This window comes from Lontra canadensis, unplaced genomic scaffold (genome assembly GCF_010015895.1).
Source record: "Lontra canadensis isolate GAN:19392208 unplaced genomic scaffold, GSC_riverotter_1.0 scaffold764, whole genome shotgun sequence".
NCBI classification, from domain to species: domain Eukaryota; kingdom Metazoa; phylum Chordata; class Mammalia; order Carnivora; family Mustelidae; genus Lontra; species Lontra canadensis.
In genome coordinates, this window is record NW_022631748.1 from 17,153 (window position 1) to 29,464 (window position 12,312).

The 12,312-nt window shown below is 35.7% G+C and overlaps 1 protein-coding gene across 1 annotated transcript in view; it reads right to left on the reverse strand.

The window, feature by feature from the left end:
- The window catches only part of LOC116863253 (WD repeat and HMG-box DNA-binding protein 1-like), a gene marked incomplete at its 5' end in the record, with an annotated part of 28,473 nt that extends 16,388 nt beyond the window's left edge, over positions 1-12,085 (reverse strand). Inside the window, 4 exons of the mRNA XM_032850740.1 lie at positions 2,956-3,197; positions 7,220-7,404; positions 8,743-8,930; positions 11,845-12,085. Of these exons, the coding sequence (XP_032706631.1) occupies positions 2,956-3,197; positions 7,220-7,404; positions 8,743-8,930; positions 11,845-12,085 (856 nt within the window). The remainder of the gene's footprint in view (positions 1-2,955; positions 3,198-7,219; positions 7,405-8,742; positions 8,931-11,844) is intronic.
- Between the last annotated feature and the right edge of the window lie 227 nt (positions 12,086-12,312).

The window sequence follows — 12,312 nt, forward strand, 5'->3', positions numbered from 1 at the left end:
GTATTAAAGCAGAATACTATGTTATAGGGACTATTTATACAAAGTGGTATTAAGCGGTAATTCATTCACCCAAGAAATATTTACAAAGAGCTTACTATGTGCAAGGTACTAAGGCTACAATAGTAAAGAAGACATATCCTCAGGAAATTTATATTCAGGTAGGAGAAGACTAATTTTGGGGGAAAAATGTTAAGTGTTAACAGAGAATTAAAATAATAATGTGATACAGAGTGTCAGACTGAGTGATTACTTTAGACTGGACAGTCAGAGGTGGCCTGTGTGAGAAAGTAAAATTTAGCTGAGATATAATTTGCAAGTTAGTTGGGGGAAAGAGCTGTAATATAGTAAACAGAAGGAACAGCTAATGAAAAGATCCTAAGATGGGAACAAGCTTGGTAAATTTGAAGAACACAAAGCAGCTAGTATGGCTAGAATGAATGATAAGAAAAAATGGCAAGAGATGAGGTTGAAGAGGCAGGCAAAGGTCAGATCATGTAGGACCTTGCTAGCTGTGAATAAAGGTTTGATTTTTATTCTAAAGCAATGGGAAGTCATCAGAGGAATTTGAGCAGAAGAGGGACATGTTCTGATTTATGTTTTTAAAAGATCACTCAGGTTGTTATATGGAGAATGGACTATGGAAGGCAAGGGTTGAAGCTAACAAGCCAGTTACAGGGCCACTAGTCCAGGAGAAGAGGGGTTTTAGTGGAGGAGATGAAAAGACAGTTTGGAATGTTTTACTCTATAGAAATGACATGGTGATATGACTTCACTGATAGGGTTGATGTGGGGGCGGTGTGGGAAAGAGAAGAATTCATGATTCATTTCTGACTTGACTGGCTGGGTTAAGAGTATGCCATTTACTCAGATGGGGAAAACTAAGTAAAAGGCATGGCGGAAGGTAAAAAACAAAAATGCAAAAGTTTTATTATGACCAAATTTGAAATGAGTATCAAAATTGTACAAAGAGATTGCAAGCGGCCACTGGATATATAAGTCTGTAGATACAAGGAGAGGGTAGGGCTGGTGATACTAATTTATAGGTCATGGACACACAGATCTATATAAAGCCACAGGCCCTGGGGTACCTGGATGGCTCAGCTGGTGGAGTGTCTGCCTTTGGCTCAGGTGGTCCTGGGATTGAGCCCCACTTTGGGCTCCCTGCTCAGTGGGGAGCCTGCTACTCCCTCTCCCTCTGTCTACCACTCTGCCTACTTGTGTTCTCTCTCTTAAATGAATAAATAAAATCTTAAAAAATAAAATAATAAAGCCACAGGCCTTAACTAGATATCCCAGGGTAGTTTCTCAGGCTGTACTTTTGAGCTATGAGTCAAGAAATCAATTTAAAGTTGCAAATAGTATTTAAAGAAAATTGAAATCGGGGCGCCTGCATGGCTAAGTTGGTTAAGCATCTGCCTTTGGCTCAGGTCATGATCCCATGGTCCTGGGATCTAGCTCCACATTGGGCTTCTTGCTCAGTGGGGAGCCTGCTTCTCTCCCTCTGCCTGCTGCTCCCACTGCTTGTGCTCTTTCTCTCTGTCAAATAAATAAGATCTTTAAAGAAAACTGAAATCAAGTAGTAAATACCGTCCATGAGACTTTTATTTCAGTTACATTTACAGATATGTACAAAATAGCAATGTAGAACGTAGTTCTTATTAGGGCTAAGAGTCAAAAGACTGAAAGTTCCTCATCTAGAGAGGGTACTAGAGAAGCGGGGCTGTGATAGAGTCCTGGAGCACTCCAGCCAAGAGGCTGGCATAGGAGGTAAAGCCAGAAGAATAGCCAAAAGAGTTATCAGTAAAAAAACATCCAGAGTGATGTTACAGAATCTAAGAAAGGAAAGTGCTGGGTAGGGGATGGGTAAAATAGGTGGTGGGGTTTAAGGAATGCACCTGTTGTGATGAGCACTGGTGATGTATGGAATTGCTAAATCACTATATTGTACACCTGGAACTAATATAACACTGTATTTTAACTAAGTTGGAATCAAAATTTAAAAAGAGAGAGAAAGATGGAACTAGAGTATACTGTGCTAAGCAAAATAAGGCAGTCAGAGAAAGACAAATATCACATGATTTCACTCATATGTGGAATTTAAGAAACCCAACAGATAAAGATAGGGGAAGGGAAGGAAAAATAAAATAAGATAAAAATAGAGAGGAAGAAAAAGCACAAGAGACTCAATAGTTAAGAGAACAAACTGAGGGTTGAGAGAGGGGAGGTGGGCAGGGGGATGGGTTAAATGCATGATGGGTATTAAAGAGGGCATGTGCTGGGATGAGTACTGGGTGTTATATGTAAATGATGAATCACTAAATTCTATTCCTGAAACCAATACTACACTATTTATGTTAACTTGAATTTAAATAATATTTTTAAAAAATACAAAAAGGGTTTCTAATGGAATTATCAAAAAAAAAATAAGCATAAAAAGATTAGCAGTAATCTTCCTTCTTTTCGTAAGTAAGCTCTAGGCCCAACATAGGGCTTGAACTCATGGCCCTGAGATGAAGGTTGCCTGCCCCCTATCAATAATCTTGATAAAATCAGTCTTGACACCTAGTGATGGGTACTAAAGACAGAATATGAAGTGAAGGAAGCAGCAATTTTTAAGTCATATTCAAACTGTCTTGGTCCTGTACACTAGAAGTTAGTTTATTTTTTGAGGCATTTAAACTCTGAAAAATCTTACAAGATTTAAACATGGAAGTAACTAAACATGGAATTCTTTCTACAATAGTTTTCCTACAAATAAAATATTTTCCTTTTCATCACTATTAGTGAATACAACAAAATTCTGTAAATTTGAAGACTATACTGATTCAAATACAAAATGAATGCAAAAGCAGGTATATAACCCAAAACCAAATAAGAGAAAGAGAAAAATTCTCAAGTAATTTTGATTTTATTTCAGGTCTCGGTAAAATTATAAAAGACTAGGAAAAAACCTACCTCTATGATAAACAATGAAAAGCTGTTCTCCATGTCCTGCCATTGATACTATAGGGCCAGGAAGACTGAAGATCTCTTTCTGAACACCTCCAATAGTGAACAGTCGAAGGAGCATGGCACTGGTGGCAGCAGCTGCCCATCCCAGACCAAGACATATAGCTTCAATATCTTCATTCTGAGGCATGTCTACTAACCACTCTTTGCTTGAATCCCAAGAACTGAAGTGCAGACAGTGAAGCTTGCTAAAAATTAAAACAAGACAGAAACAAACTTTCATATTTGATATTTTATATCTATAAAACTAATCATGATACCCCAGTGACAAAACCAAATAGCTAATCTTTCTATTAAACATAAATAGCCCAAAAATAGCTTTGAAAAAGTAATTATGAAATATCCTTAAAATGGACTATATTAAAGCCATTTAACAGTCATGTTAATAGGAAAGTGCTCATAACTTAATGTTAAATGAAAACAGGCAGACTAAAATCTGCAGAATATGACCTTAGGTTGCAAATATACAGAAAAAGATGACTAAATTTTTAAAAAGAGATGAAGCATCAAAATGTTAAAGAGTTCTTTCACTGCCAAAAAAATTTAATCCAGGAAAACAAAAGAAAAAAGGAAAAACAATCACACAATCCCACCAGCAAGATCACCAATCACTGCAAACAATTTGATGTTTCCAGATTTTTTCTTTGCATACATACAGACACCTAAGTTATTAAAGTTATTAAAGTTAAGTTTGGGAATGCAGATACTATAGTATTTGGAAACAGAGGTAGTACTGATTTTCTGAAGAGTAATTTAAAATTCTATTTTTTTTTTAAATTTATTTATATGAGAGAGAAAGAGAGAGCAAGTGCATGAGTGGGGGTAAGTGGCAAAAGGAGAAGATGAAGCAGACTCCCTGCTCAGCAGAAAGCCTGATGCGGGGCTCAAACCCAGGACCCTGGGATCATGACCTGAGCCAAAGGCAGACACTTAACCAACTGAGCCACCCAGGCACCTCTAAATTCAATTTTAAAATGAAAAGTCACATTGTATATAGCTATGAAATAACATATCCAGGAAAACAGGGAAAGATATCTGAAATCAAAATTGCACATGGAAACAAATGTTCTAATTATGTTAAGACTCTGAGTTGGAGACAGAGTCAACGGTGGTTTATTTTAGTGTACTAATTTAATTCAATAATGAAATATTGAAAAAAATAATGAAGTAGTGAGTGGATTTTACAATGTGTAAATTAGGAAACCAATTAAAATGTTAAGATATGTTTCTCAGACTTTAATACAAACTCAATCACCTGTAGATCTCATTAAAATGCAGATTCTGATTTAGGTCTGGGGTGGAGTCTGAGATTCTGCTTTCAACCAGCTTCCGAGTGACCCATGCTCCTAGTTTGTGGACACACTTAGAGCAGCAAGAAGCTAATGTATCCGATCAGGATTTTAATTTCGAATCACCTCAGAGTTGGTTAAAACCTATAATCAAGTGTATAAGCATTAAAATCAGCTGAAAAATCAGGAAAAGGCAATCTGGCTGAAATAACAGAAAGATGAATAAAAATATTTTTTCTTCTTTAAAAAAATATGGATGGATTCAGCATTCCACTGCTTTTCCATCCTAATTTTGTCTATGTATCTACTTACCAAATATCATTCTGCCCCCTCCCTTTTTAAAAAGAAGTTTCAGTTCGGGGTGCCTGGGTGGCTCAGTGGGTTAAAGCCTCTGTCTTCAGCTCAGGTCATGATCCCAGGGTCCTGGGATCAATCCCCACATCGGGCTCTCTGCTCAGCGGGGAGCCTGCTTCCTCCTCTCTCTCTCTCTGCCTGCTCTCTGCCTACTTGTGCTCTCTATCTGTCAAATAAATAAATAAAATCTTTAAAAAAATTACATAAAAAAATTAAAGAAAAAAAAAGTTTCAATTCTAATTTATAATGACAAACCCAAAAAACAGAAAAAAATCCAGGTCAGTAGTTGTCCAAGGCTGGTATTAACTGCAAAGGGATACAAGGGAATATTTTTGAGTGATAAAAAATATTTTGAGGAGCACCTGGCTGACTCAGTCGGTACAACATGTGACTCTTGGTCTTGGGGTTATGGTTTGAGCCCTACACTGCTGTAGGGATTACTTAAAAATACAGCAGCAATGTCTACAACAGCCAAACTATGGAAAGAGCCGAGCTGTCCATTGACAGATGAATGGATGAAGGAGATGTGGTATAGGGACACCTGAGTGGCTCAGTTGGTTAAGCGTCTACCATCGGCTCATATCATGATTCCACACTGGGCTCCTTGCTCAGTGGGGAGCCAGCTTCCCCTCTGCCTGTTGCTCCCCCTGCTTGTGTTCTCTTTCTCTTTCTCTATGACAAATACATAAATTAAAAAAAAAAAAAATGTAGAGACACACACACACACACACACACACACACACACACAAGAGTATTATGCAGCCATCAAAAATGAAATCTTGCCATTTGCAATGATGAGGATGGAACCAGAGTGTATTATGCTAAGCGAAATAAGTCAATCAGAGAAAGACAATTATCATGATTTCACTGAAATGTGGAATTTAAGGGGCGCCTAGGTGGCTCAGTGGGTTAAGCCTCTGTCTTTGGCTCAGGTCATGATCTCAGGGTCCTGGGATCTAGGCTCTGATTTTCTGAGCCCAGATCAGGCTCTCTGCTCCAACAGGGAGCCTGCTTCCCCTTCTCTCTCTGCCTGCCCCTCTGCCTACTTGTGATCTCTGTCTGTCAAATAAATAGAATCTTTAAAAAAAATTATTAAAAAATGTGGAATTTAAGAAACAAAACAGAGGATCATAGGGGAAGAGAGGAAAAAATAAAACAAGGCGAAACCAAAGAGGGAGATAAACCATAAAAGACTCTTAATAATAGGAAACAAACTGAGGGTTGCTGGAGGGTATGGGGTTGGGGTGATGAACACTAAGAAGGGCATGTTATGTAATGAGTACTGGGTATTATATAAGACTGATGAATCACAGGTCTGTACCTCTGAAACCAAAAACATATATGTTAATTAAATGAATTTAAAAAGTTTTTAAAAAATTAAAAGAAAATTTTTGATTGTGACAGTTGATACATACACATTCATTAAACTCACTAAACTGGATACCTAAGAAGTATATTTTATTATACATGAATTACACTAATAAAGTAAATTTAAAAAGGGGGCAGGGGTTTGTACAAAAAGAAATCTAGAAAGGATACATACTAAATTGCTAACAGTGGTTATATCTGAAAGTAGAATTCTGGGGGGGATTTTTATTTCCTAAAAATCCTATACTGCTTGTCTGTTTAAAATATATATATTAAATATTATGTAATTATGTCTATAATATATAAGCAATTAGAGATAATTATATAATTATAATAATATAATATACCATATTATATACATCTATACATCATATATATCTTACAATAGTAATAAAACAGAGTAACAATGTTTTATCTAACTCTTTAATTTCTCTTGCAATTATAAATTGTTAATTGTATCATGTCATTTCCCCTGCCCCCCCCACAATGCAGGGCTTGAACTCACAACCCTGAGATCAAGAGCTGAGCTGAGATTAAGAGTAAGATGCCTAGGGGTGCCTGGGTGGCTCAGTGGGTTGAGCCTCTGCCTTCAGCTCAGGTCATGATCTCAGGGTCCTGGGATTGAGCCCCCTGTCGGGTTCTCTGCTCAGCAGGGAGCCTGCCTCGCCTTCTCTCTCTGCCTGCCTCTCTGCCTAATTGTGATCTCTCTCTTCCTGTCAAATAAATAAATAAAATCTTAAAAAAAAAAAAAAAGAGTAAGATGCCTAAACCAATTGAGTCACCCAGATGCCCCATGTCATCCTGATTTGTAGTTAGAGACTGTAAACCAGATGCCCCATGTCATCCTGATTTGTAGTTAGAGACTGTAAAGGACAATTAGGCAAAAAGAGATATGTTCTGAGGTATTATGTATGAAACTCTTCTGTATCTAACAATCCAGCAGTGACAAATTCTTCCTAATAATCTGGAATTTAGGGGCGCCTGGGTGGCTCAGTGGGTTAAAGCCTCTGCCTTCGGCTCAGGTCATGATCCCAGGGTCTTGGGATCGAGCCCCACATCGGGCTCTCTGCTCAGCAGAGGGCCTGCTTCCCTCTCTCTCTCTCTCTCTCTCTCTGACTGCCTCTCTGCCTACTTGTGATCTCTGTCTGTCAAATAAATAAATAAAAAATCTTAAAAAAAAAAAAAAATCTGGAATTTACCTTGCTAGTTCATCAGTACTTTCACATGCCAACAAAATAGCTTCATAAGATAGATCTGCTACTGTGTAATTCAAAGTGTTTGATAAGTGTGTTGCGTGGTGTATGGAGGTATCATGGAACTCCACATCTATGGCATTGTCTTGCTCATCATTATAGCAGCGAATAATTCCAACAGAGTTCCACACCTACAAACATTAAGGTTAAATACAAGTCTGAGATAAATTAAAGGTCCTAGAATCAATGGACTAAAGTAGTACAAATTAATAAATATTATAATTCAGTCTGTATTGAAATTGAAGTTATGGGAGCAAACACAGCTTAACTACCTTTAAATAGTTTCAAGTAAGAGTAGTGACATCAGAACTACAATTACTACCTACTCTTTTCATGAGAAGGCACATAAATATTTAGTAGCAATTGGAGTATTTCATTTACTATTTTAAAAATTACATGACTGCCATAAAAAAATATAATTCTGAACAACCAAACTATTAAATTCCCCAACAGAAATATTTCAAAAATTTACTTACTTATAAATATGGATATAAATGACAGCATATTTTCCTGCTCCAACTAACTGCTTTATATTGTAGGAATAAATATATACATTTTAAGGCAACATAAACCAATACCATTTAGAAAACTTATCTTCCACCCATATATACTACAGGCTCACACTTTCCTCTACTATAAAGAACTATAAATAAAATATGTAACAACAAGAAATTAAGACCTATTACTTGATGATGACTACGGATATCAACAAGTTTTATTAAAATAAAACATCGCTTCTAGTATTTACATATAAACTTATGCCAGGCCTATCCTTTCAAAAAGGACAAGAGGCAAAGTCCTCAGTGGAAAGCCTCAAATAAATAAAAATATTAAACTTTTTAGTTCTCAGAACAAAAAGCTAATATATTCATTCATCCATTTAGGAAATATATTCTTAATGCCTACTGTGCCATACCTTGTTCTAAGTTCTATCAGTAAACAAAACAAAAACAATTTCTTATCCTTCTGGAGTTTATATTCCAGTGGGATGGGGTGGGGAAAAGAGGCAGATAGTTTTTTTTCCATAGTACTTATCACCTTCTAATATATTATATTAGGAGCTGCCTTCAAAAAAAATACATTCTAACCAGTGTTTTGGAATCAGTATAAACTTCTATATAAAAATATGAGAAATAAAGTTTGGAAGTACAATCAAGAGATATTGCAAGATATATAGTCGCATTATGTTCATTATGTCCCTTTGCAAAGCAGATTTTTTTTTTTTTGCAAGGCAGAATTTCATTTAACGTGATTTCCAATAATAAGGTTGAAATAAGATTAAAACGGTAAGTTAATCATAAAATAAATCAACTACAAAATTATAATGAACCAAAGTGCTTTTGGCCAGTTAATCAAGGTTTTTAAAAATATTTTGTACCGAACAAAATTAACTATAGTGAGATAAAACACTTACAGTTTAAAGAGTTAAATAAAACTATTTTAAAGTTAAATGTAGATCCAAGGCTTACCATGAACCTATGCGTGAGATGCATGGGAGTAGAACCTGACTGAAATGGCTTTTGCCGGGGAGTTGGCATTGGCCCATCATAAAACGGCCTTTGGGATGTTACAAGTGGTAGATTATGAATGCTGTTGGCCTGATCCTCCTCCTCCTCCTCTTTGGAAAGACTAGAACCAGCTTTTAATATGGTAACATCTAGAAAATAAAAAATCATACTTAGAGAATCATAAATACCAATGATCTAGAAAAAGGAAAGCATTATGAAATCTAAATAAACTTTTCCATTCATATTTAGTAATACTAACATGCTATCTGCCTCTTCTACTACGTTAACATTTACAGTGATGGTACAAAACAATAAGAGGGTAAAACTGTTGGTGTGGCAGTGGCACCAATCTGTATTAGTAGTCAATTCATTGTTAACCACCACTCAATTGCAGTAAAAATATTAATTCTGTTGAATCTTGATCCAACATAGATATTTTTTAAATGTTCTTTGTGCTAAAATAGGAAGTGTGCATAGTGATGTCCGTCTCAAAAAAAAAAAAGCATTTGTGCAATTGAGTTGTAAGCTGAACTAATTGATTTTTTCACAGAACACCATTTATACTTGAAAGAATGCCAAATAAACTATGGCTATGCAGTCTTTGGTATTTGGTAAACATTTTCTTTAAATAAATGAAGTTGATCATTTGAGAAAAATAACTGACAGAATTTGTTGTCAATGATAAAATTTGAGTTTTCAAGCAAAAACCAGAATATTAGAAAATGGGGCGCTTGGGTGGCTCAATGTGTTAAGCCTCTGCCCTCAGCTTGGGTCATGATCTCAGGGTCCTGGGATTGAGCCCCACATCGGGCTCCCTGCTCAGGGAGCCTGCTTCCCCCTCTCTCTGCCTGACTCTCTGCCTACTTGTGATCTCTCTCTCTCTCAAATAAATAAAATCTTTAAAAAAAAAAATTTAGAAAACTTGTACCTGCCACCATGAGCTTGACTGCTTCCTAATATTTAAAAACTTCTGATGAGATTGGTGATGATACTGATACTGGATAATAGTGTCAAAATTAAAAGACCTGCAGACCTATAGTGAACCATTATTTTCCAAATTACCAATGCATATATTTCAAAATCAAACATGGTAAATTAAAAGATTCATTCAAGTCAGACCAATGGATTTTAATGTAATACAGCTGAAATATTCACTGGAGTTTCTGGATTCCACATCGCAAGTAAGTTGAGTTTTTGGTACAGTGGCAAAGAAGACTATCTAGAAGTATTTCAACAGGCTGTTAAAATACTCCCTTTACAAACTACATGTTCATGTGAGCCTGAATACTCTACACATATGTCAAATAAAAACAACATATATGGCAACAGACTAAACTCTGAGGCATATGAGAGAATTCAAGTCATCTTCTATGCTAGACATTAAAGAAATTTTCAAAAGGATAAAATAATGCCTATTTTCTTACGAAATTTTTTCATCTGAAACATTATTATGTATACATAAATGAGTTTATTGTTATTTAAAAGTAAATATTTTTAAAATTTCTTAGTTTTAGTTTCTACCATGGTAAATAACGATGTAACTCCACAAATAATTTTCTTTGAGATCCTCAAGTGTTTTTAAGAATGTAATGAGCTCCTGAGATCAAACATTTGAGGACTTCTGTTGTATAAAACCCGTATGATTTAAATGTAGCACAATTTACCACCATAAAATGGTATTTAGCATTTATTTGATAATGATATATTTATTTGATAATGTTAAATGTGCTATTTTAGCATATAAGTTGTTGCAACAGGCACTTTATAAATTTTTTTATTTTATTTTATTTATTTGTTTGACAGAGAAAGAGACAGCGAGAGAGGGAACACAAGCAGGGAAAGTGGGAGAGGGAGAAGCAAGCTTCCTACTGAGCAGGAAGCCTGATGTGGGGCTCAATCCCAGGACTCTGGGATTATGACGTGAGCCAAAGGCAGATGCTTAACAACTGAGCCACCCAGGGACCCCTAAAGGGTTCTTTAAATTGTTATCTCTATTTCTTTAACAGATATTATACTATTCAGGTTACATATTTCTTGAGTTAGCTTGGTAGCTTATATCAAAGAATCATCCATTTTATTAAAGTTGTTACATTTATGGGCACAAAGTTGTTCATAACATTCTCCTTTATTCTTCTGTTATTAATAGCAGTGCTATCTTATAGAAATGAATTATATGTATAATTTTAAATTTTCTAGTAGCCATATTTTAAATAGTAAAAAAAAAAACCCAGGTCTAATTAATTTTAATATTATTCTATATTAAAACATTATAATTTCAACATGTACTCATGTAAAAAAGGACTAAAATATTTTACACTCTTCTCATACTCTCTTCAAAATCTGGTTGCGTTTCACACTTACAACACATCTCAATTTAAACTAGCCGCATTTCAAATGCTCAATAGCCACAGGTAGGTAGTGGCTACCATACTGGATAGTATAGGTCTATAGGATCTATGGTGATGAGTCTCCTTTCATCACTTATATTAGTCATTTGGATCTTCTTTTCCTTTCTGGTCAGTCAGGATAGAGATTCAACAAATTTACCAATCTTTTTAAAGAACTAGCTTTTGGTTTCACTCACTTTCTTTATAGTTTTTTTGTTGTCAATATCATTGAATTGTTTATTTCCTTCTTTCTGCTAGTATGGAGTTTAATTTCCTCTTAATTTTCTAATTTGCCAAAGCAGAAGCTTAGATCATTGATTTGAAACCTTTCTAACAAGTTTTTTTTTTTTTTTTAAAGATTTTGTTTATTTATTTGACAGACAGAGGTCACAAGTAAGCAGAGAGGCAGGCAGAGAGAGAGGAGGAAGCAGGCTCCCTGCTGAGCAGACAGCCCGATGTGGGGCCCAGGACCCTGGGATCATGACCTGAGCCGAAGGCAAAGGCTTAACCCACCCAGGTGCCCCCAAGTATTTAATATTACACATTTCCCTCTGTACACTGCATCAGCTACATTCTGTAAATTTAATAATGACTTCAAATAAAAAAACTTTTCAATAAAAAATTGAAAAGATCAACCAATGGGATGCACAATCATATCTACAAAATCAACACATACCAACTGAATTATCATCATCTTCTAGGATGTGACTTCGTTGTCTAGGACGACCTGAGGCCAGCATGAGGTCGTCATCCTCTTCCTCATCATTTATAATCCTCTTTGAAAAAGAGGGGGTCTCAACTGCATTGTCATTTAGAAAATCACCAGCATTATTTGCATCATCTCCATCAAAAAGATCATTGTAATCCTTTTCCACTTTGCTAGATACCTTGAACAAATTAACACAAATTACAAAGTATCAGTGAACTATTTAGATAGACTCCTTTACTCAAAAGGCAATTCTGTAATACACACCTATACATTCTACCATGTAGCAAACGTACCTGACAAGAATAAATGTACTTACGAGCACTGGATTTATATTTATGTGAGAACTAGTCGTTACTTTAAGTGCCTTACAGACTAAGGATGGGACAGGAGTATAGGACAGGTATGTAAAGAACTATTGTATATACCCAAATACAA